We start from the raw sequence: 25,780 nt of genomic DNA on the forward strand, positions 1-25,780 counted from the left end.
AGACTATTCTATTCTATTCTGTTCTTTTTTTTAAAAATAAAGGTGCTTCAAGACACCATAGAAGAACCTTTTTTCTAACTGGTTCCATAAAGGACCTTTAACATCTGAAGAACTTTTCTGTTTCACAAAAGGATCTTTGTGGCAAAAGAAGGTTCTTCAGATTATAAAAAGGTAAAAAAAGAGATGGTTCTTTAAAGAACCTTTGACTGAATGTTCTTTGTGGAACCAAACATTTCTTTTCTTTGGCATCGGTGCGGAGAACATTTTAAGCGCCTTTTTAAAGAGTGTATTCTATTTTATTCTATTCTATCTTTTGGAGGGAGACTTTCAAAAAAGCCTTTCTTAGTTTTGTACGTTTATATGTGGGTAAATCTGAAATACACTGGGGAAAAAACACAGCAAGTAATTCATTAAATAAAATTTAAGATTTTGAAGTAGAAAACACTGAAATAGCATTTTCTTTCTGTTTTATGTACAATTTAGAAAAATTAGTTTTTGCAGTGTAATGATTCCATTCGGACAGATGCTGATCGGTCATCTGTAGTCTCTTCAAATGAGATCAATTATTGTAGACTTTAAGAACATGTATTCTATCTGTCCAAAAGTAATAGTAATTTATTTAGAAATATTACTCAGAAACAAAGCCAAATATAGTATCTTGTTTAAGTATCTAGCTACCGTCTTAAATAAACCTCTACATGTCTTTAAATGATTCAGTGCCACAAACCAGGCAAACCAAGTAATTATTTCTTCCCCAGAGGCACTAAATGCAACAGATCAGTTTCAAGATCCAAAAAACCTGTGCACCCAGACTCTTGCTTATAAAACATGCAACCTTACTGGATCTTGCAATTCTTACCAGTTTTGTTTGCAAAATGCATCAGATGTCACAAAGTTTTTAATGAGCATTTTGCTTCTCTCTGACCCTTAGTGTTGTGTCTATGTACTTGTCAGGAGATGGCATATTAAACAGACTTTTAAAAAAAAGAAAAAAGTAAGGAGACCTTGATGCTTTTACTCATCAAGGATGCATTAATTCAATTAAAGTGCAGTAAAGACATTTATAATATTACAAACATGTAATTTCTTTGTAAAAAAAATTGTAAAAATATTTTACAATATGAATGTGTTCTAACCCTAATCCATTATATGCATGCTTTTAATGCTTATAAAAAGTGAAACAATCGGGCAGACCCCAAATGCCTAAACGGAAGAGTAAATGTGAGCGGTCTTCTGTTACTATATTTAAAACCTTTGACAATGACCTGTTTTTGTACCATAGATGAAGTAAATAGTCTTGACACACTGGACAGGCAGCTATACATTGTTAACATTAAAGTCGGTCTACATACTGTAGCTCTTTTTATTTCAAACAACCATGACAAATCCTGTTTTCCAGATATGTCCCCTATGTATAAACAGAAAGCAAGTATGTGCGTGTGTGCTGGCAACTGAGAGAACGAGAGAGAGGAACTGCATCTAGGTTGTTTAGGATCTTAAATGGACCAAATCTCATGTCTGTGAGTGTTGTATTTGGTAATGGAGTGTGTCATGATAATGTGCTGCTGTGGGTTGCAAGAGATTCTGTCGTCTAGTCTCTAAATGTGACTCAATCTCCCCCATATCCCAAACGCTCTTTGTGCATCACTTCCTGTTACCCATGATCCTCAGTCACACCCTGGCTTCTCTCTTCTTTCTTGTACCTTCAAATCACTCCAAATAGATATTTATTGTTTCATCTCTCTTACATTTCCTTCTCTTAAGACTATTCAGGGTACAACTGCATTATGTCCACACATATTTTATTTATCAAAGATGCAATGTATTTATCAAAAGTGACAGTAAAGGCATTTAAAATCTTACAAAAGATGCCTATTTTTAGTTTATTTTTAATGTTGTATGCATCAAAGAATCCAAAAGTACTGTTGTACTTTAAAAATGTTTCTTGAGCATCAAACCAGCATATTAGGATGATTTCTGAAGTATCATGTGACCAGTGTTGGGAAGGTTACTTTGGAAATGTAATAGGTTACAGATTACAAGTTACCCTGTTTAAAATGTAATAGTAGTGTAACTTTTTCAATTACTTTATTAAAGTAATGTAACTAATTACTTTTGAGTACTTTTTGATTACTTTTCTAAATTTGTGAAAATTAAAGAATAATAAATAAAAGCATATACATCAACTTAAATACAGTTATCTAATAAGCATGTGACGTATTCTGTGTAATAAACTCCTGAAACATTGGTGTTTTTTTTAAACTGCTGTCTCTTTGTATATGATATGATGATAGTTTTCTCAAAATAAGTAAAATGCACATGAAGTGACACAGAGCAGTTCTAGAAATTATGTTTATGTGCTCGTGTACTCCTATATTGAGGCGGCAGAGGTTGAAAACACTGCGAGCTTCAGTAGGCCTATGTGTAGTAAATCAAACCATGTCTTTGCCATTAATTTACAGGAGGGGCGGACTGGGAAAAAATTCTGAATAATTCAAACTTATACAAACAAATTCATGGACAAAACTATTTTTTGTGTGGACCTGACATAAAAAAGGTTTAAATCTTTAATTTGGGGACATGCAAAATAATTAAAAGTTCTCTCCTGAACTGCACCTTCACTTCCATTTTTCTCTTCAGGCTCTTTATTTTGCCCTGTTATCCATCTCTCTCATGACTTTAATACTCAAGATTGAACAAAACTATACTTTACAATACAATACTCTACAATGCTACAATATCTTTATAGAAAAATCCTAATACTGTACATGAGTCATGTTTTTTCCCTTACAAAAATTAACCTTGCTTTTATTAGCCTATATAAAAGTAAAATAACCTTGTTTTATTTTATTTTATTTTATTTTGCAAATGGATAAATAAATACATTTGTAAAATAATTTTACATTTTTGGTTATCACAGTTAAACAATAGTAACCATTTTCTCTGGATTTATAGTTAAATATTAAAATGTTAATTTTCGTAAGGGTTGTGGTGTTGTCTGTCGTAGCTCCCCCTAAACCTATAAAAAAATAGGAATTTCTTTTCAGCTAAATTACTACTGTAACATTACAACAGATAATAATTATGTCCTTTATATAGTATTTTGAGTGATGTCTGATGAGCAACGTGCTGATGCTTGATTAAATAAATAAAAAAACAAAGACAAAAAGGCATCTTTACAGATGAAACTGACCTGAAACCCTGAACAGTAGTTCAGCTTCTCTGCTCCAGCAATCCTCTCTTCCTCCCTCTCTCATCCTCTCTCTCTCATCCTCTCTCTCTCTCTCTCTCTCTCTCTCTCTCGCATTGATTACTCTGAGTCTGATCCAAACCGTTTGGCGGAGGCGCGGAGAGCGCGCGCGTCATGACTAACAATTCATGATTTATTAGAGATTTAATTATCAAATGGCAAAAAATAAATAAATAAATAAATAAATTATCAAATGGCGGATTCGCAAATGATCGCTTTAGTACATTCGGCAGGCAATTATACAATAATGATATTAAATAGTGGGGCAAAATCGGCTGCCAGGTCACCGGGAATTGTCCCGGTTCTCCCGGTGTCCAGTCCGCGCCTGATTTCCACAGACACGCAGAACGTGCAGGAGTCATATATTGCATTTTTGGGGCTTTATATTAACAGACACTAGTCGATGTCATGTTTTGATTCAAGTGTACTGACCTACTTTTGATTTAGTCATCCAAAATGTGGGATATTCCGTCCGCGTTAGGCATTTCGTTTTTATGACTGGATTCTACGAACCAGAGTGTGTTTCCGCATCCCGGAAATTATTAGGGCGGTATGTCTCAGAATAGTCAGTGCAATTTGGGAAAGAAATCAGTTAAATCTGTATGTGGATGTGTGTAAATATTCAAATGTAATCCCCTTTGTAATCGTAAAAAAATTCATAAGTAACTGTAATTTAATTACTCATTTTTTCTTAGTAACTGCAACTAATTACAGTTACAATAATTTTGTAATTAAATTACGTAACGCCGTTACATGTAACTAGTTACTCCCCAACACTGCATGTGACACTGAAGACTGGAATAATTACTATTACAGGAATAAAATTGTTATAAAATTTTAAATAAATGCATCCTTGTTAAGCATAAGAGACAACAGTTTTCATTTAGTCCCCATTTCTTCTTGATCAGTCTGGATCATTTTTCACCAAAAATCTAAAGCAAAAAGTACATAAATATGCATTTTTGTATAAAAATATTAATGAATTAATTCATTTATTCATATCATATATTATAAAAATTTAATTTTATATGCAATTTGTAGTCTCCAATTAGGATCTGATACATAATGAACACAAAACTTGATTCTTCTTTAAACTAGCATACACAAAACTGGAAACAGACTTAACAAAACTAGACTGGATAACTTTATGCAACTTCTGTTTTATTTATTTTTTTGTTCACTCGTCATCAATCCGAAACACAGAATTTGCTAACATAACCTATGCCTTACTTTCCTTCTCCTTTCTCGCTTTCAACATCTCCCTTTCCTCTTTTGCATTCTCACTGAATTTCTAACTTGAAATGCAGTCACCTGCCTCTTGAGAGGGGATTGTGTCTGCGTCTCTAGTGCCAGTAACACAAAATGTGCCTACAGTCGCACACACAAACCTACAGGATTTAGCTGAGAGGCTGACCTGTGGAAGTGGGTCAGAGGATTCTGCTAGAGCAATGCTCTGGAGACCACTGTGTGTGAGACTGAGTCTGCTGACGTGTGCACAAAACAGACAAAGGCTGCACAACAGCATACAAAAACCCACACACTAAAAAAAGCACATACCTTTAGTTCACCTGGGGAGCTTCATCTAGACACGCAGTAATTATGCATGCATGCTTATTCATTTACGCCTTTCTCACTTCCATCTAATAACAATTAATCACAACGAAGAAGACATGAATCGAGAGGAAAAAGACGGAAAAAAGGAAAACAGACAGGCAGATCGAGACGGAGAGAAGGAAGAGGGAGCCCTGTCATAAAGCAGATGATAGAAAGACAGAATGAAAAGAGTGTTGTGAACGACATGTTGTCCAGTCAACCATTACTGTCTGACAGTAACATATTGATCTGAGAATCTATTCAGCACCAGAACAGCACAAGGTTTGAAATCAAAGCTTTATTTAAAATAAGCCAGTGTGCTGGTGGGGGAATTTCATTATAAAAATTCAAAAAATCTAAAGGAAAAATATACATTTATTTTATTTTTTCATAAAAAAAACATAATTTTTTATAAGGAAAAAAACCTTGTTTTACGTTTTAATCATTTTAAAACAATTACCACTCATTGTTATGTACAGTAAAAATTCTGATTTAAAAAAAATTAAATCCGGCAGTAAAAAAAAAGTTAAGTGTAATAATAATATAATAATAATAATAATAATGAAATAAAAAATGTTGGTAATTGTCTGTCAGGACATTATCCAGTAATTTTACAGCCATTTATGTTAATCCTTATACAAAATGCAATGGAGTGCATAATTCAAAATACAGGTAAAAATATTATTTCTAAATTCTAAATTTCTTAATAATACAGCAAAGTGCCCAATATTCTTTACACATTTTTACAGTAAATAAAAAAAAAGACGTTGAATCAAAAAATGTACATGCATTTCAAAACATATACTTTATTGATACGTCCTCCTAGATTTTAAATGTCATGAAAATACGCAAATACATTTTAATGGTGTTTTTTTTTTAATTTTTACTGTAGGGTGAAATATGACGCGGACTTGTTACTTTTATGGTATTCATCATTATAGGTTGCTGGATGAATCTAGGCATTTCATATTCACAAATGAAAGTCGATTTCCTAATCTCACTGGAATCAAACAGCAGTACAGCATAGAAAATTTAGCCTTTATTTCCTATAATCCACGTCAAATCATTCTCATTAAACTGCAGACTGGCAGAAATGAGAGTCCTCAAAGTAGCTGTTGATTTGCTACATTATAGCTTGGGTCTGAGATTAAATAAAAAAAAAACAGAAGGAATTAAAAGTATTAATTTCGCAATATTAAACGCACCCACTCTCCCTGTCCGTCTTTTATATTATCGTCATAAAAGTACATCATTCAGCACAGAGGGTAATCTGTTTGGAAATCACATGGCATTAGATGTCATTAGCGGTGAGTCATCTTTAATAAACATATTTAATGAACTGAGGCTCACTGAGAGAAATATCATTTTTCTAGCTTCGCGAGGGCGGTATAAGGTCCGTACGTGTGAGAAAGTGAGCGAATGTGTTTTGTGTTTCATTACAAAGTAAACAAAACTCTCACGTCTTGAAACATCATGAGGTTCCCAAAAAACGGTGAGGGCTTTGGGTGCTTGATGCCACATCTTTCCAGGACAGAGTAAGGGGAGATGGAGTACCTATTAAAACAAAGAAAAAGAGGTTCAGTGAAAACATCCTTAGTTTGGAGTGAGTGTGTCTGAGCATTATTAGAATGAGATATATGAAAAAATGTGAAAGCAATAAAGAAAATAAATAGTTAAAAATAAAATCATTAGAAAAAAGGGGCGAAATTATGCTGCAAACATTATGCTTGAGGATTGCATCTGCTGACACACCAGTGCTTCGACCACTTTTAACATTGAAGTGAGTCGTGGGAGATGACAAGACGTTATTCACTCAAAGAGTGCATTTTTGTCCCATTGAAATTAAACACCAATGTCTTAATCCACCAGAGAAAGAGAACAGCGAGTACTTTATTCAAATATATGCAAATATTCGCTAACACTAGTTTACCGAAACCCATTTGCAAGTTAAGAAACACATTTCTGGGCACATTAATGTCCCAGGAGTTGATTTTTATTCAATCTTTTTGTCATATAAAGATCGCATTAAACTAGTGGTTCTCAATCAAGGGCCCGGGGCTCACTAGAGGACCTTAGCAAACTTCCAATGGGGGCCTCAAGATGACTTAAAATGAGACAAGACAACCATTAAATTTAAGATGAAACGATTTCTTATTTATTTTTTTTAATTGAAGAAGCAGGATTGCCAAATTCTGGATAAAAATTATGAATACCATGGCTTTATTTTTACTGTTTTTCAAATGTATTTTATGCATAGATTTAACCTTTGTCCCCTATGGAGGACCAAAGCTGCAGAAATGATGGATGGATAGACAGGCAGACAGATAGATAGGAAAATAAATAAAGGAATTATTTGCATACAACAATATGAAACCAACAATTTAGCAACAATTTTAGCTCAATAACTGTGTACTTGGTTACAATTGCAGCAAGTGGGAAAATATCATTTAATTTAACATATACAGTACAGACCAAAAGTTTGGACACACCTTCTCATTCAAAGAGTTTTCTTTATTTTCATGACTATGAAGATTGTAGATTCACACTGAAGGCATCAAAACTATGAATTAACACATGTGGAATTATATATGGAATTATATACATAACAAAAAAGTGTGAAACAACTGAAAATATGTCATAATCTAGGTTCTTCAAAGTAGCCACCTTTTGCTTTGATTACTGCTTTGCACACTCTTGGCATTCTCTTGATGAGCTTCAAGAGGTAGTCACCTGAAATGGTCTTCCAACAGTCTTGAAGGAGTTCCCCGAGAGATGCTTAGCACTTGTTGGCCCTTTTGCCTTCTGTCTGCGGTCCAGCTCAACCCTAAACCATCTCGATTGGGTTCAGGTCCGGTGACTGTGGAGGCCAGGTCATCTGGCACAGCACCCCATCACTCTCCTTCTTGGTCAAATAGCCCTTGATGCCTTCAGTGTGACTCTACAATTTTCATAGTCATGAAAATAAAGATAACTCTTTGAATGAGAAGGTGTGCATGTCCAAACTTTTGGTCTGTACTGTATATTCCAAAAAAAAAAAAAAAAAAAAAAAAAAAAATATATATATATATATATATATATATATTTCCACACAAATTCTGATTTGATGTTGAAATTAAGGACATTTTCATGACAGTTAAAAAAAAACAACTTAGTGAGGGTTTATACGCTAAAAGTCCAGTGCCAAAAGCCTGCATAAATGAAGAAACACCCTTTTATGTTTGTTTTTTTCTAATCATGTTTGACTGGAAATATCACACTCTTACTTCAGCAATGTGGCGAGAAGTAACTACCACCCATCTTCCTCAAAAATAATAAAAAGAGGAATGTAACCAAAAGATTCTGCCTTCCATCTCCTTCATAATCTCCAGCTCGGCAGGAGTTCATTACCATATTAACTGTCAGATCAGAGAGTGGGTCTTAACACATGCTGTAAAAAAAAAGAGCTGGAATGATAACTCATTTTATGACATGCTCTTAATTACACAGAAGCAGGTCGCAATGTAACACGCTCGTCCGGTGCTGAAAGACGATGAATCTCCAGCCCAATCTGTCCATGTCCAGATTCAAAACCGTTTCTCACTTCAGCACAAAAATATTCACGAGTCATCAGACAAACATCCCCCAGTCTTTCTACTCATTATTATTTAAGTGCACTCCGCAGAGTGAGATCAGGTTTATCCCCAATAGTTGTGGGAAAGTCTTTCAGCAAAAAAGTTGATTTGTCCTTCATAACATGCAGTTTGGACCATTAACAGCTTGTTCCAGTTTTGTTGAAGTTCAATCAAAAATCTTTTTAGGGAACATCAGAATTAATGTTTTGCTCAAATAGCAGGTTTGTCACAGCTCATTTGAAGCAGAATGTAACATATTTCCACATTTTGAAGGCAGAAAAGTTCAAAAGCAGCCAAAACGGATCAATAAAGTGACTAAACTAAAAAGCTCAAACATTAACAGCAGGCTAGTTAAAAGTCAATCACATATCAAAAGGATATTCTAATAGAGCATGTTGTAATGCACTGCTCTGATAAAAACAACAAACTTACAGAAGACACAAATATTAGAATTGTGAATCCATCTTGTTAGTCATTTTAATTTACTAACAAATTGTAAATTTACTGTAAAATTGAAATTTAATGTAATTTATGCCTCACATGAAAATTCAGTTTTTAGATCTGAGATAAGACAAGATTTATGGCGTATGTGCCTGACAAATGTGACCTACTGTGTATAGGGTGCATACTTGACAATGTTGCCTTCATGTCAGAAACATGTCTATAATACCTTAAACGCTGTCTCTGTAGGAAACCTACTGTTTTGAAACAGAGCCCACGTTTGTGCTTTTAATTTATCACAACAGCACTTAAATGGTACGGTGTAAACCCACTTTAACTTCACTTTTGTTGTTATTCTTCCTTGCTAATATACCCCCCCACCCCACACACACACACACAAGTTTACTTATAAATGTACATTTTCTCACACTAAAAACAACATTTAGTTTTATATGACCAGTTTTATATTTTCTCACAGTTGTTTTTGCAACTGTGCCTTTAAGGGAAAGTTTACCAAAAAAGTAAATTCTGTCAGAATTTGACATAACTGTTCCAAAGCTGTATTTTTCTGTGCAACACAAAGAATCATATTTTTCAGAAACAACACTGGACCCCATTGACTTTCAAAATATCATCTTTTGTTCTTCACAGAAGAAAGAAAGTCAAGCAGGTTTAAAATGACATGAGGGCGAGTAATGATGACAGAATTTACAATTTTCAATGAACTATCTCTTTAAAGGAGATTCAAATTTTTCCAAACCGGCATACATTCCTTTCTTCTTCTGAGTAAACAAAAAAAATATATATATTTTGAAGAATTTTAGTAACCAAAGTAGCCATTGAATTCCATAGTATATGTTTCCGTATAGAGGTCAATGGCTACCGGCCACTGTTTGTTTGCCAACATTATTCATAATATCTTTTTATGTTTAACAGAAGGATGAAACTCAGACAGGTTTGGAACCACTTGAGGGTCAGTACATAATTACAGAACTGTCATTTTCAGGTGGTCTTTGTCTATACAGTACAGTATATGTGGATGATTGTTATAATTGACTAACCTCTGTCCAGCAGTTAGATTCTGCCGAACACAGAAAAAATGCTGATGGGTAAATGTGCAAAGTCATATTAATGTGCTCATGTTTCTGATGCCAGTGTTATTCTGATGTTATCTGAATGACCCATTTTTGCAGCTTCGTTTCCGTAAAACAGTCTGAGTGTACACTTAATATTATGAATGTTATAGTACATATGTCCATTTAATTATTTGACATACAGCACGAGCAGCACACAACTGCATGATGATCAATTGTAGTTCATTGCAAGCCTGAGCTGACTGACAAATCCAGCGAGGCATTTACTCTGTGTGTCTCTCCAGGCTAGATAAACAGATGTTGATGTAGCTTATCAGTGAACACGCCTGGCCATTTCTGATGCCTGTGCCAGGGGCAAAGAGAGAAAGACATGGATGTGCCACAGGCTAAATATACTGGGAAAAGTCCAGGATGGAAGACGGTCCCTAAAAACACCACTAAAATTCACACCCAGCCTCCTTGTTAAATATTTACCTCAACCTTACTCTCTGTGACAAATGTGAATGTTAGAGGCCCTGCAAGGTGAAGAAGGACCACTGCTGGGCAATGACACAAATATAACACACCTTTTTTAGCGTAAAAAATTATGTGCACACAAACAGGAGTCATGACAAACAAAAACGTCTCCAAGACTGATAGAGTTGAACTTGCACACCATGAAGTCATTAAAATGTATGAGTTTAGGGCGACCTGTAACTTTGGTGTGAATAAGCAGGAAGGGGAAGAGAGATTGAGACAACCATGTCTGGCTGACAGCAAGAGACTCACTGTGTTGTTTTTAGAATGAGGTTGGAAGGAACAGGCCAGCCAATGTTCTCATTAGGGCCAAAAGTGCCATAAAGGAAGACAGATACAGTGTGAGGTGAAAGAGGGGTGAGAAACTGAAAAGTTGCTGTTCAGATTCTGAGATAAAAAAAATAATAAATAAAATAAAACTCATTTCTTTTCTTTCTGGTAAAGATCCAAGATGCTCAAATGTGGCTCTTTTCCAAAAACTAGTGAGCTGCATATGTACAGTGTAGGTAGCATTTGATATTTCCTAGCCTCACACAAATGCAGGTAAAGATTAAATACCACTTCACTTTACTTCAAAAGAAAAATGACATGACATATAGTCTTATTCTCTTTGTGTGGAGAACAGACACTAAATAAGTGTAACATATCTCAGAATAACAGCGCATAAACTGTAACTCGTTAACATTTTGTGAAGTAACAACTTTTCATTGACCATCTGATGCATACACTATAAACGAAATATTAAAAACTAAAATATTCATAAGTACTTATAAAAAAGGGGAAGCCCTTTTTCCATTCTATTGGGGTTTCTGTACATTTCTTTGCAAGTTTTTGAGTTCTGCACTGATATATCATTACAATATAACTAGGGCTGTAAAAAATAATACATTAAATTCTGCGGTTAATATTAATGCTAAATGTTATAACTGATTGCACATATTTTAATCTAGTGTTAAATGGTTATAATTACTCAACTTCACAGAGGCATCAGTATTGGTATAAATATACCAAAACACTGGTAAAAAAGATGGCATTAAAGAAATCTTTTAAGTTGTGAATTGCATATTCAGTGTGAAAATACGATTACAAATCCTTATGTTAAGTGTGATTAACCAAGATGAATTAATTTGAAAAAATATGTGATTTATTAGTTAGATTTTTGTAATCCAATGACAGCACTATATAACCCATTTTGAATAAACCAGTGTTTAACCAACTCCCTTAAACAGACCCATAAAAACAAAATAAACTATGTTTGCACATTTTATATTACGATTACACTTCTTATACTGCAGCCAGAATCACCTGCAGATTTTGTGCTGATAATAACACCAGACTACTTTTTCCTTGTCTTTATCAGATGCATTCACAAACCCTGATAATTACACTATATTCCCACATTACACCATCCCACAACACTAACACACTTTTCAAGTGCAGTTCACTAAAACGTAGCAGACCGTTTGTATGTTTCAGAGAAGGACTTTTAGCATCAGCAAACATCTCCTGAAGCACTCAGACGCACACATTGATCCTGCCGAGCATAAAAGTGCAAGCTATAATAGCTCTGACCTGCTTCTAGTGTCTCTCTTGATCATCCATGACACATTTGATTTCTTTTCTATTGTAAGAGCCTATTAAAAATGGGCACCAATAAAAGCACATTGATTCATGCAGGATTAGCCCATCGGACAGGAGTTTTATCACGGCCACAATATCGCCAGCTCTCTTCTGTCGCTTTCACACACACACTAACGTGTGCAGCTGCAGTCACATGGACCGTGATATGCCAGCTTTCCACCCAATAGTCTGCTGATGGTGCCATGGGCCTGGGTGGGCTACAGAGTGAGTGTGTGCATTGGGAAAGCGATGCCCAGAACTGCTTAAGCGGTCTGCTGGTGGGCAGAGGACGAGCTCCCCTGTGGAGTTTTGTGCAGTACCCAGACCTGGATCAGACGCTTGGCGGTCACGCTGCGGTAGTGAGCTCAGGGTGCACATTTATCTCTGAGAGCAGAGAGCTGCTGCGATTGATCAGCTGTGAAAGAGGAGGCGCTACAGTCCAGCACAACACCAAACAATCTGCGACGGCAAGACTAGCGACACACAGCAACAACAAACACCAGACGGAGAGCCAAATGAGTTTAAACCACTGAGTATACAAGCACATGATTTAAACTCATTTAAAAGCAAATTCAGTGTTTAAAACGCATATAGTAGACAAATAAACAATGCAGAGTTGAAATCATGTTTCTTAGTAAAGATTCTGATCTCATTGCTATTATGAAGATCTCTTAAAATAAACTTTCACATTACTGTACCTCTTAACACAAGTAACCTGAGCCAGTTTGAGCAACAGGCTTGCTGATAGCATCAAAGGACAATTTTATAATTATACAGACAGACGTGGTAATAGGATTTACTAAAACTAGTTTGTGTTGGAGGAATTCTTCATTTCCAAAAGTGAATGAACTGCAGTGAATTTCTTTGAATCCCACTTTCTGTCCTTCCCACTTTACTTCCTGTCAGGTTTAGCCAATTAAATTCAAAATCCAACGTATGAATTAAAAGGGAGACAATTCTTTCATTCTGAATTTGGCTTAACTACTGGTACTTTGGTAGTCCTAAATACCGTGAAACATAAAGTCCTCATTATCATTTCATACCAAATACCAAGGCCAGTATCTGAAATCAGGCAGAGAGGATCGACAAACCCTCTTAATCTAAGTAGGAAACACAAATGAGATTGTGTGATTCATGCACAGAGGGGCTCATACAGGAGCGTTCAGTTTGACACAGGCTCACAGCTACGCATTTCAAATATTCTCCTCTGTCACATAATCAATCGCTCACAGGACTCAGAGGATCACACGATTGAAATTGACCTGCATTTTCATACATGCATTAGAGGTATATGATATAAACTACACGAAGAAATGTTTAGGGTCAATAAAATTCTTTTTAAAGAAATTAATACTTTTGATCTATTTAATGCATCCTTGATGAATAAAAGCAGAAGTAAAAGCTTATAAACTTTAAAAAAAATAATAATAATAATAATTAAATAAATATATATTTCAAACAAATGTTTTTCTTTTGAACTTCCTACACAAGAATCTTGAATAAAATGTTTCACATTTTCTACAGAAACTATTAAGCAGCACAACAAATTTTAACATTAAAGGTCACGTTTCAAGCTTTGATTGTGTTTATAGTGTGCAATATAACATGTTTCGCTTGTAAAAAAAACAAAGTATTTTTCACACAATACACTTATCTGTATACCGCTGTAAAAACGGGCTGATGACTTCCTTGTTCTATGAAGTCCCTCCTTCAGAAATACGTAATGAGTTCTGATTGGGCCAGCGGTTCCTGTGTCGTGATTCGACAGCAGCTTAGCGCACGTGCTGGAGATGTACTTCTAATCACAGAACGCCTTTACTGACAAGATGCGCATGAAAATTTAGTTAACAAAGCTAGACAGTGTTGCCCTTTGTGTAATAAGTTACAGAAACTGTTAAACGCACCAACTTAAATAATAAAATACACTTACCTTTTGTGGTCCATAAACAACGCCTTCTCCAGACAAAGAGGGAACTGCTCCATCTTTCAAGAATAATCTTTGTGCGAATCCGGCATTAAACCGATTGAGATTGAGGAAGCTGTCCTCAGCAAAATGTGCACATAGTTTTACATGTGGATTATAATTTTCGGGAACCGAGTTAAACATAAATTGTAACCATTAATCTCCAAGTACAGCGTCCCTGGGAAGCCCAAACAAAGATGATTGGAGTCCGATATGAAAATAACAGCGTTTCGACGACATTGCGACAAACACAAACGCAACTCTTCCTCTTCCCCGTCGGAGCGCAACAAGACCACGCCCCCTTTTTTGTGTATTCATGTGGGCGGAGGTTAGTCAAAAAACTGTTCTAGTGATGTCATTAATGAAGGAACTAGAAGGATGTAGTCCAAACTGGCTGTTCGATGTAGGCGAATTCTGTTAAATAAAATATCTGGCTTGGCATTGAACTTTGAGCTTTAGAATTTTACAGATATTATTTATACTCTAACAACAACATTACACACTAACTAAAGTTTGAAACATGGGATCACGAAGAACGGGACCTTTTAATAATAACAAATATTCCATGAGTTATTAGCATATTAGAATGCTTTCTGAAGGATTGTGTGACACTGATGCCAGAAGTAATGACCAGGTAAAATTTCAAGGTAATTTGGTCCTGATAAAATAATTTGTTTTGTAAACCTATCATTTCTTTCAATTCATTCTATAAAACAAAACAAAAATAAATAAATAAAAAAAACTGCTGAGACTATAGTAATAGATTTATAATTAACTTCTCATCAGTTTTTAAATCGCTTTTCCTTCAAAATCGATCACGATTTTTTCTTCTGTTTTGTTCCAAACAGAAGATGGAAATAAACAAATTAGGTGAAGTACTTTATTATTTGTTAAGTGCTATACTGGAGGCATTACTTTCACACACTAATTTGGGTCTATAAACCTCTTTCAAATGGATATTCTTTTCTAGCTATTGATGTAGATCATCGAACGAATGCCGTGCAGCTTTTGTGTCAGTCAGTAAATAGCTATTATTGAACATTTACCGCATGACATATTTACATTTGATTTGTGCACAGAGATGCATTCATCTATTTTAACAAAGTTTTGTGCTGTTACTGTACCCAGAGGGATTGTTGAGTGCTGCTTGTAGCGGAGATAACCAACCTACACAGTTGATGATGTAAGATATTCTTGTTTACCGACCTGTGTCGTCGCGCTATGCAAACTAATGACTGCATGTTTAAAGCCCCTCACTGAGTTCAGAGGATTTTTTTTAATGACTTCTAATTCCTCTCATCACTAGGCGACATGCATTTACAATTCAGCATACCAGCCTTTATTAAACACACAAACACTTTTCCCTCATTACAGCTTCAGTTCGTGTCAGGCTACAGAGGAAGGAGTTCATGTGTCATTTCAGTGCTCAACCATTCATCAGTGTGCTTCTTTAAAAGGAAGAGAAAGGAAGAAAAGGAATAAACCAAGAGAGAGAAGGCAGTTTGAATAGAAGTATATCTTGCCCTGTCACCTCCGCACTGCTGATGTGCATTGTTTGTGCAGGTGCACATGTGTAGCCAGCTGTGAGACAACAATAACCAAAAATAGACTGAAAAATGGCGCTTAAATAGACATGTGAACAGGCCTGCTGTGACATCTCTCTCTCTCTCTGCATTAGTCATGCGAGTCCCTCCGGTTCTGTAACACCTCCCCAGGACCCAATCCCATTCTTCCGAGCCTTTCCACACAAAACATGGTGCTATTTCCAGCCCTCAGCAGGGACAACAACATGTCTCGCCGCACTGACTTGTAAAAGATGGCTGAGAGAGTCTGTATCAATCTGAAACTCATAGACGTGATGTAAAAGGACAGTGGCTTAAAAGAACAGTTTGTCCAAAAATTCTGTCATTATTTATCATTTTCGGAACATTACTTGACAGTGTCATTATTTACTCACCCATGTTGTTCTAATCCCATATTTCTTTCTGCTGTGGAGACAGTTTGAATAATGTACTGATTCCTGGAATTACTATAGAAAGGAAGTGAGGCTTTAAGAATGATCTTCAAAAAGGACATAGGCACCATAAAAGTGGTCATGCTCTATATTTCAAATCAGACTGAATTTTAAGCAATTATTCACTAAAGTATTTTCAACAAATCTTTTTGTTGGGAATGTTGGGAATGTTTCATTCCTGATTTTATCCAGTTCTCAAGTTATAGATTCGATTGACTGACACTTGGAATCCCATTTCTGCCACTAAATAAAAAAAGAAATAAAAAGGGTAACTGGTAGTTATCTCGCAGTTCTGACTTTTTTTCTCGCAATTTGTGAATTCACATCTTGAAATTCGGACTTTTTTCTCATAATTGCATGATACAAACACGCAATTCCAAGTTATAGAGTCAGAATGGAAAGAAATAAACTCTGAGAATGTTTTTAAAAAAATGTGAATTAAGTCAGAATTGTGAAACATAAACTCGCAATTCTGAAGAAATGTTGAAACTCGCCCCCACCCTCCAGAACAGGATGTTTAGGATTTTTTTATAGGATTTTAGTTTATATACGGCAATTCTTACTTTTTTCTCGCAATTCTGACTTTATAACTCACATTTGTTTTTATCACGCAATTCTGAGAAAAAAGTAAGAATTGCCCATATGTATCGCAGAATTCTGAGCAAAAGAATTGCAAGATGCAAACATGCAATTGCAAGAAAAAAATATCAGAAATGCGAGATTTTTTTATTTTTTTTATTCAGTGGCAAAAATGGACTTCCGCAATTAACAGCCATCTAAACGACTAAAGTTTTGCTCTGTTTTTGCCTCACAAAGCTATCAAATGGTTTCGGAAGATATAAAATATAGCACATGAAGTTGTGTAAGTTATCATACTATATGTTGCTTTTGCATCACTTTCAAAGCTTATAAGCTTCAGTACATTTCAAGTACAAGTCTGTGGGAGCACTTTAAACCTTAAAAATAATTTAAGTCTAATATTCCAAGATTGCTAAAAACACATAACAGCTCTGTCCAGGATCAAAGTGAATTTCAAGTCATTATTTACTTGAAACTGCTGTAATTCTCCTTGAGTTCAAGAGAAAGATTCCATTTGTGGTCCTTTGATCTTAAATTGGGGGTCACCAAACTTGATCCTGGAGGCCGGTGTCCTGCAGAGTTTAGCTCCAACTTGGCTCAACACACCTGCCTGGAATTTTCAGGAATACCAAGTAAGACCTTGATTAGCTGGTTCAGGTGTGTATGATTAGGGTTGGAGCTAAACTCTGCAGGACACTTGCCCTCCAGGACTGAGCCTGGTGACCCCTGTAAATTAATCTCTTGTCTGAATTATTCATTCATGACTTGATCCGGTTCACAACTTATCAACTCAATGCGGTTCACAGCATGATGAGGTCAATAATTACTCTTATTTTGGTCTGTTTTCTTCAACTTTCATATGACAAAAAAAAAAAAAAAAGAAATATATATATATTGTAAATGAATATAAAACAGTGACCATTACAACTCATCAGAAGCTTTCCTTTTGTGTTCTGCAAAAGAAAGTAATACAGGTTTGGAACAATATGACAATACATAATTAAACTTTTCTTTTTTATATGAATTACTATTTTATGGTAGCATTTTACACTTTAAACGTAACTAAAATCTATTGACCAGAGAAAGACTGGCTTCTAGCTCTTATCAAGGTTGCCTTCAAGACTCCACTTGTACTTCATTAATCCTACAAGACGCCACAGGCAGAAAAATAAAATATAAAATTAATATTAATTATGAATTACAGAAAGATGATCTAATACGAATTCATATCATAATGACAGTGAATTAATTCAAGCTGCAGGAGGGCTTGTCAGTCGCTTCCTGGTGCTTAATAACAAAGCAGCCACGCAGCAAACTGCACCAAGAGCCTGAAGAAAGCCACTACTGACTTTTGTCACTTCATAATTGAATAACAATTGTGGAATCTGAGATTTAAGCTACATATAACTCTCCCTCTGCACATCTGCAGCATGAGGTGTCAAGACAATTTGGTTACAGACTTTAATGGTGTGTGCTAGGGTACTCCATTTCCATATTAGCTGGCCTATCTTTGTGGCGGTCTTGCATGGGGAGCGGCGACGAGCTCATTTACAGCGAAGGGTGGATCTGGGTGAAATTAGAGTAGATTACCATATTTAGATTTATTAGGTGCCCGTCACCGTGGAAACGGAGGAGTGTAGCAGCTTCTCAGGGAGGTGCGAACGTTTGATATGATTAACATCTGTGATGGATGAGCTGTCCAACGGCCCTCAATTAAACAATAACCATTCCACAGGCTGGCCAATGACAAAGAAAGTCAAACATTGTGTGTGCAAGTGCCTTGCTGCCAAGTCAGCTGTCCACAGCTTGATGCAATCAGCATCGAATGGTCGGCGTGCAGCCTCTACTTTCACATTGGAGGGCAAAGATAGTCACTTAGATTGGGCTACTGAGAACACAGAGGGAACTGACAATCTAGCGCTACAGTGAGGGTAAAGAATGAAACTAGCAGTTATGGATGAGGAATTTTAGTTCAAGCAAACACACATGGAGCACCAAATGTTCTTAAATGTGCTCCACTGAAGCAATAAAGTAGAAGAGGCTGTGCTACACATTATGAGTAAAAGGCTAAAAGGCTGTTGTGAGGCCTTGACATCCAGGTCCTTCATCTGTGAATATATTCACAATACAAGAGGGCTTTGGGTGCCATATTGAACTCAAAACAATAATCTGTAGAAATAATGAAATATTTGGACTCCATTGACTTTTGTAGCATATTTTCTTTTGTGTCCTAAGAGGCAACTATGTAGTGGAAACCTAAATTAGTTTCAATAGGTATATAGGAATAGTTCACCCAAAAATGAAAATTTGCTGAAAACCGATCCTGTGAATGGGTGCCGTCAGAATGAGAGTCCAAACAGCTGATAAAAAATTCGGAATAATCCACAAGTAATCCACACAACTCCGTTTTATCAGTTAACATGATGTGAAATAAAAAGAAGTGTTTATAGTGTTTAACCTTAAATAACGCATCTTGTCCTGGAAGCAATGGGGCAGCTTTTCACATCACGAGATTTAAATTGATGCACTGGAGTCATGTGTATTACATGTGGATTATTGTAATGTTTTTATCAGCTGCTTGGACTCTCATTCTGACGGCACCCATTCACTGCAGAGGATCCATTGTTGAGCAAGTGATGTTATGCTGTTCTAATGGAGAAACAAACTATTCATTTTAGTATCCCTCTTCTACAAGATAAAGTCCCTGACACTGAACCTTGTATTGTCCAATCAGCAAGCAGAACCAGAACTCTTTGTAACCACAATACCATAGCTAGGCTCTCAAATTGAATACAGATCACATGGTGTGATTTTTAATTCTATGTGAATCACAACCTAACATCTCAGGCTGTCTGCATGTGTTTAAATAGTTTAATAATGTCATGCATGAGGATTAAGAGTTTTAATAGACTCCTGCAAAGAATCCAAAAGAGCTCTTCTTGTGGAAGAGAGATTAAGTGAAGCAGAGGAGGAGTCCATATGATATCACAGCAGATGTCACACATCTACTGCAAGTGCGTGAACTTTCTGAAATGGTGCCCGTTGTTTATGCAGTCCAAAGGGTGACAGATGGGTTCGCACTCGACTCTGTGTCATAAATTTTATGAGAGGATCTATTAGAATATGTCATCTTCTCCACTCAGCCTCGCCAGTGGAGAGATTCGGTCATGGTCACAAGGCCCCTATATTCACAGTGTGTTAAGTGAGAGGGATTAACAAGTTTTCAATAAGAGATGAAAAAACTAACTTCTCAGGTTTCACAGAAGGGGGAATTTATGTTGTTTATGAGGAAGGAGACACATTCAGAATGTATTGAAGACAGGAACAATAGAAGAAGATCAATAGGAATGAGTGCATAAGAGCGGGGCAAGCTGTGTCACTTTATACTTAAGTTGTCCTTTATAAGAAAGGAGAAGTGAGACAGACGTCAAACTACACCTAATTATATTTCAGGATGTCCACTTTTAAACGAAATTAAAGAGCTAGACTCTTAATAAAATTATATATATATATATATATATATATATATATATATATATATAAAAATTGTTGAAAGTTAGGCAACTAAATTTGTTTATTTAAATGTAGCTAAAATAAATTGATTGCAACCACTTACCTTATTTCTCATTTTATTTAATTTTTTATAAATTCAGTGATTTTTTTTTTGTGTAATTGAAATTCTATAATATTTTGTTAAAATAAATAAAAAATAAAATATTAAAAACCAAACATGTTAAAAGATACATGTCAGGCATCACAAAATATAATGTACAGCATAAAAAAGTGATACATTTTTAGATTTTTTACATTGTTACATGTTATTATTATTATTTTTATTTAAATGAACATATGATGCAAATGTAATCTTAATATAAAAATAGGAAAAATGCCCAGCATAATTAAATATCCAATATCGACCAATAAATAAAAAACTAAATCTGTAACAACCAATATGGTACTGATATATTATCATGAAGGCTTGTATAAAATCATAAGCCTGAAAAAAAAGACCCATACCTATATGCAAGTTTGTAATCCAAATATTTTTCACTACACAAGTTTTACAAGAAAATGATTCATAAGAAAATGCAAGTACAAGCTGCTTTCTCAGCATTCCCACGCAAGCCACTAAACTGGGCATCAGAATAAACTGGCCAAATTAAGATATGATTATCTTCCAATTTACACAACAACAGATGTTCAGCTGCTCATGTTGTCAAGCTACCCAAATAACCTTTTTTGCAATGTCCAATCTCCAGCAAGCAACACCAAATCACAGAGGATTGAACCTAACAGCTTCATTTGCCAGTAGGTGACACTTTGGCTGTCTCCGGTCCCCTCTCATCATGCCTTTTATTATGCGTAATGTGGCAGAAAGGGACAGAGTTCAGAAGAAGTTCAGCTCACTGATAATCATGCTTTCCTCACATTCTGGCAACTGCAAACACTCTGAAGGCCCTGTCATTGTAAAACCCTTCACTCTACTGGTCCAAGATGGCCTCTTATATAAGCTCTAACCTTTCAAACTGAAGATCAGTTTTTTGTTTAAAGGAAAACTAAATGTGCTGGAGTAGTTCAGGAGGGTCCACAAATATATATTGCTTTGCCAAGCACATTTAGCCATATTTTGCTGCATTGCAGCAAATTTACAATATCACATGCAAGTTTGATGCAAATAAATAGTGTTCTTATTTACACATGGATGACCTCAGAGGAAAGACTTTCTACTGATTAGAAACTTTTGTTCCGTAACACTGCGTCTTTTGTATTAGAAGTTTGTGTGTTTGACAAGCAGCGTCTCAGGGGAAAAAGGCTTGTATTTAACAGTGCAGTCAAGTCTCAAATCAGGGAGCAATAATCTAATATGGCTTATTTTAGCCTTGGGTCCAGCCCAAAGTGCGTATTGATAATTAAAAAAAAACTTTTTTGTAATAGCAGCCCTGTGCAGAAAGGTTTCATCCTCTGATATAGATCTCCATTTGCACTGTGACAGAATGAGTGAGTCCGTACATAACTTACCTCTTTAAGTCCACTGTGAATGACAGTCGTGCCTTTGCCAACAGACAGGAATTGACTTTTTCTCAAACAAAAGAGCGTGTGTGTGTGTGTGTAAGACTGCTAAAAGTTAAATAACAGGGACACTATATTCTTGAATAATTTAAATTTCTTAAATGTCATGTAACTTTCAGCTAGGATGCAACAAATAGACTAATCATTCTTCTATTATTATGTTTCATTGTACACAAATACACAGTGAAAAAATGTGCTTAATCTTCCGAAATTTTTGCCCACCAAATAATTATAAAAAAATATGTATTATTTAGGAAATTGTATTATTAATAATACATTAATATAATGTATAAATAAAAAGAACACACACACTGTATTTACATTAGTAATGTGTGTGTGTTTGTGTGTGTGTGCTTAGAAATATAACATATGAAATAAAATATAAATATTTAATTTTTATTTAAATAATATATTTATTTAAATAAAATATAAATATTTAATAAAATGAAAAATGTCATTTTAATATAGCTGATTGAATGTCAATATCAAAATACAAAGGCAATGCATGCCAATGCTATATATATATATATATATATATATATATATATATATATATATATATATATATATATATATATATATATATATATATATATATATATATATATATATATATATATTAAAGAGCCATTTCTCTTTAATATTCCACTGATACATATTCTGCAATAATTTGAATTTCATAGAAAACCTTATTTAACCTATAATTGAATTTTTAGATAACCTTGTTAAAAAATTACTCCACCTGAAATATTTTACCCTAAATGAAACCAACTACAGCAGGGTTTTTTTTTTTGGTGGTTTAGTTTTTTTGCCAGTTTAAAAAAAAAACAAATCCCCAAGGCCTTGAATAGTAATGCAATATATGATGCCAAGGGTCATGGCGCTATGAAGGACACTTATCTTTTTAGACTGGCTTAAGTTCTTCTTAAACCTTAATTAACCTGCCAGCTGTTGTCCAGGGCACTTTTGTTGCTATGGACAACATAAGAAGGTCTTTTTTCAGTGCTTCTTCTCTGTTAAAGGTGACAATATAAATGTTTCAGAAGGAAGGGTGTGACTAAGCCCTGTAAAAATGGCTGTAATTAAATACACTGATTCCAACGCTGTAATAAAGTTGTGAAACGGAAAACTAAATATAACTTAAATAGAGACCTGCAACTCTAATCAGCTTCTCACCAGACTGAGTCACTGCATTATAAGAGCAGTGTTTAACTAATCCTTTATTTAAATGCTGAGCACTTTCATTTGTGTTGTTTTTGAGACCACTGCTGTCTTATAGAATCATGTCACTCTCTGTAAAATACTGCTGAATGCTACAGGGGGAAAAAAGCATGCATTATACTACTAGTGACTGGATTCAGTTGTTTTTTTGTTTGACAAATGTGTGGAACTTTATCAAAAAAACAAACAATGTCCTACGATAAAAGGACAAATTTAGTCGGGAGCCAGTAAACATGGGACGCTTTGTCACAATTCATATTGAGTAAATTTAAAAAATCACATTTAGATTGATTTAGTAATAAATTTTCAAAGAAACATAGAAAACTGCTCTGTTTTACCAGATTTAAAATGTGGAAACTATAACTAAACCTCCAAGTATCGGAGTAAAAAATGAATTCTTGTTGCTTGTTCAAATTACAAAGGTCCCCACACTTTTAGACATTTTCCTCCATGATTTCAATATGACTATTGAAGATAGTCCAAATAGATAAATAAATAAATATTTGCAAGAAAGTCAATGCGATTTTATGGATAGAGGACTCTTCTAAAGTTAAAAAGGTCTTAATGATGGATTTGTTGATTATAAACACAGCTTTTTGCTTCCCAAAATGTTAACTGATGGACTCGTGTTTTGGATTATTATGATGATCTTATCTACTGTCTAGACTCTCATTCTGACGGCACCCATTCACTCCATTGGTGAGCAAGTGATGTAATGCTAAATTTCTCCAAATTTACATCTCGTTCTATCTACATCTTGATTGGCATGAGGGTAAGTAAATATTCAGTAAATTTTCATTTTTGGGTAAACCATTTATTTAATTCAGTTCACTTATATTTTTATATTCAAGTAAATATTTTAAATGTAGATATGCTTTATAGCTTTACCTTGAAAGATTTATATCAGCTCTTAAGGATTTTATTCCTGTCTAAACTATTGCTACAGTTATATTCCTAAGTAATCTATGAATTACCTTCAGCCTTGCCTTCAAGTGACTGGAAAAAGGGACCGGAATCTGAACGCTGTCTGCATTCAAACAGGAAGCCATTTAAAAGATAAGTGCGGAGACACGTGTGATTGGAATTTGATCAGATCGCACTGTCCTTCTCCTGAGGAAAACAAGCCTGAGCTGTTTGGATTTCACAGTGGTACTAACTTCGGTCATGAGAAATCTGTCATTGCAATCTGTAAATAACAGTGTATGTGTTTTGCGTTTGGAAACCTCATGATGAAATTGTTTTACTCACCAGTAAAGGAGGCTGAGGAACAGCAGAAAAAGGCACACAGACACGGACCATCCACTCGCCTCAACTCCAAACCATTTCAGAATGTCGACTAACGGCTGCATGATGAGACCTGTGACTCTTACCGCTGGCTTTCTGCTCACAGAGAGGAGACACTGACACATTAAAAGCACTTAAGAGTTCAAAGTATTTGTTATCTACACACTGTAACATCACAATATAACAGCTTAAAATCTGCCAGATTAGATCAGATCTTATCAAATCTTAATAAAACAAGACAAATAAAATTAAATATAACATCAATAAAAGCTATTTATTAACTGTCTTGTATAAAAACAAGGTAACAATTTACAATAAGGTTCCATTTGTTAATAGTTAATTACATTAGTTAACATGAATTAACAATGAAAAAAAAAACATCTAAAGCATTTATTAATCTTAGATAATATTATTATTAAAATCAGCAGTTGTATCTTATTAGGTCTAATGTTAAAATGGTTTAATAATTTCTGTAACAAATGCATCACTCATTGTTAGTTAATGTTGGTTAATACATTAACTAAAGTTAACTAATGGAACCTTTTGGTAAAGTATTATCCTAAAAAAGGATAATTTAACATGCACTCATTAATTTTGGCACTTGATTAACACACAACAAACTCACTAACTAAAAGAAACACTTAGTATGGGATTTATGTGGATTATGTTGCTAACTGCATGGAGTGTCATAAAAGTTTATTGTAATAACGCAACAGTGGAATTTTAAACCTGGCTAGTCTCTATTCTGCTGGCAAGCAAAACACTAAAAAAAAAAAAAAAAAAAAAAAAACAGATAAAGCATGAAACCATCAGTGTGACTAGTTACTTTTCCTACTGCTAAACTTAGCTTTTGGTGCAAAAAAATGAGTGTAAAGCAAGCAACAATTAAACAAATGAAGTTTTGTCATTAAATAATATCTTTAAAAAAAGAGAGACTTTGCCAGTTTCTTTACTTCAAGTGCAAAAACATAGCAACTACCCAGAAAACCAGAGATGCCTTTGCAACCAACAACTACCTTAGAACTGTGACAGTGATTTCCTAATTTGCAAGCATCACTCACATTTTCTGCATAAATATCTAGTTAAACAAAATGAAATCCTTCATGAAGTTGGAAGCACTACCCTGTGACACCTGACCCATTCACCTCACCTACATTTTCAGTTAAGTTAAATACAAAATGTAAATGGTTAACCAGCTTACAAGCTGAAACGATCAAAAACAACTGTAAATAGAAATACTTATAAAACTTTACAATTATTACAAGAGGCCTTGAGAGGAGTTCTCATCATTGACATTGTAAAGATGCTCTTTCATGTCAGTGTGGAAGTACAGTAAATCTCTAAGGAAATTTAAGCTAAAAAAAAGCATCTCCCACACGAGCGGTCTACCTTCCAACCCACACCAGCTAAAGGTAAAGAACGCTTACACTACACTACTTCTGTTAACGCTGTTTAATGCTTTAACAGTTAAGTTGGAAGTTCTTGGCTTTAGCAATCACGATGGTGAGCATGGCTGACATTATA

At 34.9% G+C, this 25,780-nt stretch overlaps 1 protein-coding gene across 2 annotated transcripts in view; it reads right to left on the reverse strand.

Moving 5' to 3' along the window:
* The window catches only part of LOC132101647 (thromboxane-A synthase-like), a 62,186-nt gene that overhangs the window by 35,592 nt on the left and 814 nt on the right, over positions 1-25,780 (reverse strand). Inside the window, exons 2-3 of one of the 2 annotated variants that reach the window (XM_059506739.1) lie at positions 24,221-24,372; positions 6,304-6,397 (exon numbers count right to left, since the gene is read on the reverse strand). In XM_059506739.1, coding sequence (XP_059362722.1) covers positions 6,304-6,397; positions 24,221-24,321 — 195 coding nt within the window. In that variant the 5' untranslated portion in view covers positions 24,322-24,372. The remainder of the gene's footprint in view (positions 1-6,303; positions 6,398-24,220; positions 24,373-25,780) is intronic. The other variant, XM_059506740.1, reaches the window with a different exon arrangement.

The sequence above is a fragment of the Carassius carassius genome, chromosome 23 (genome assembly GCF_963082965.1).
Source record: "Carassius carassius chromosome 23, fCarCar2.1, whole genome shotgun sequence".
Lineage (NCBI taxonomy): Eukaryota > Metazoa > Chordata > Actinopteri > Cypriniformes > Cyprinidae > Carassius > Carassius carassius.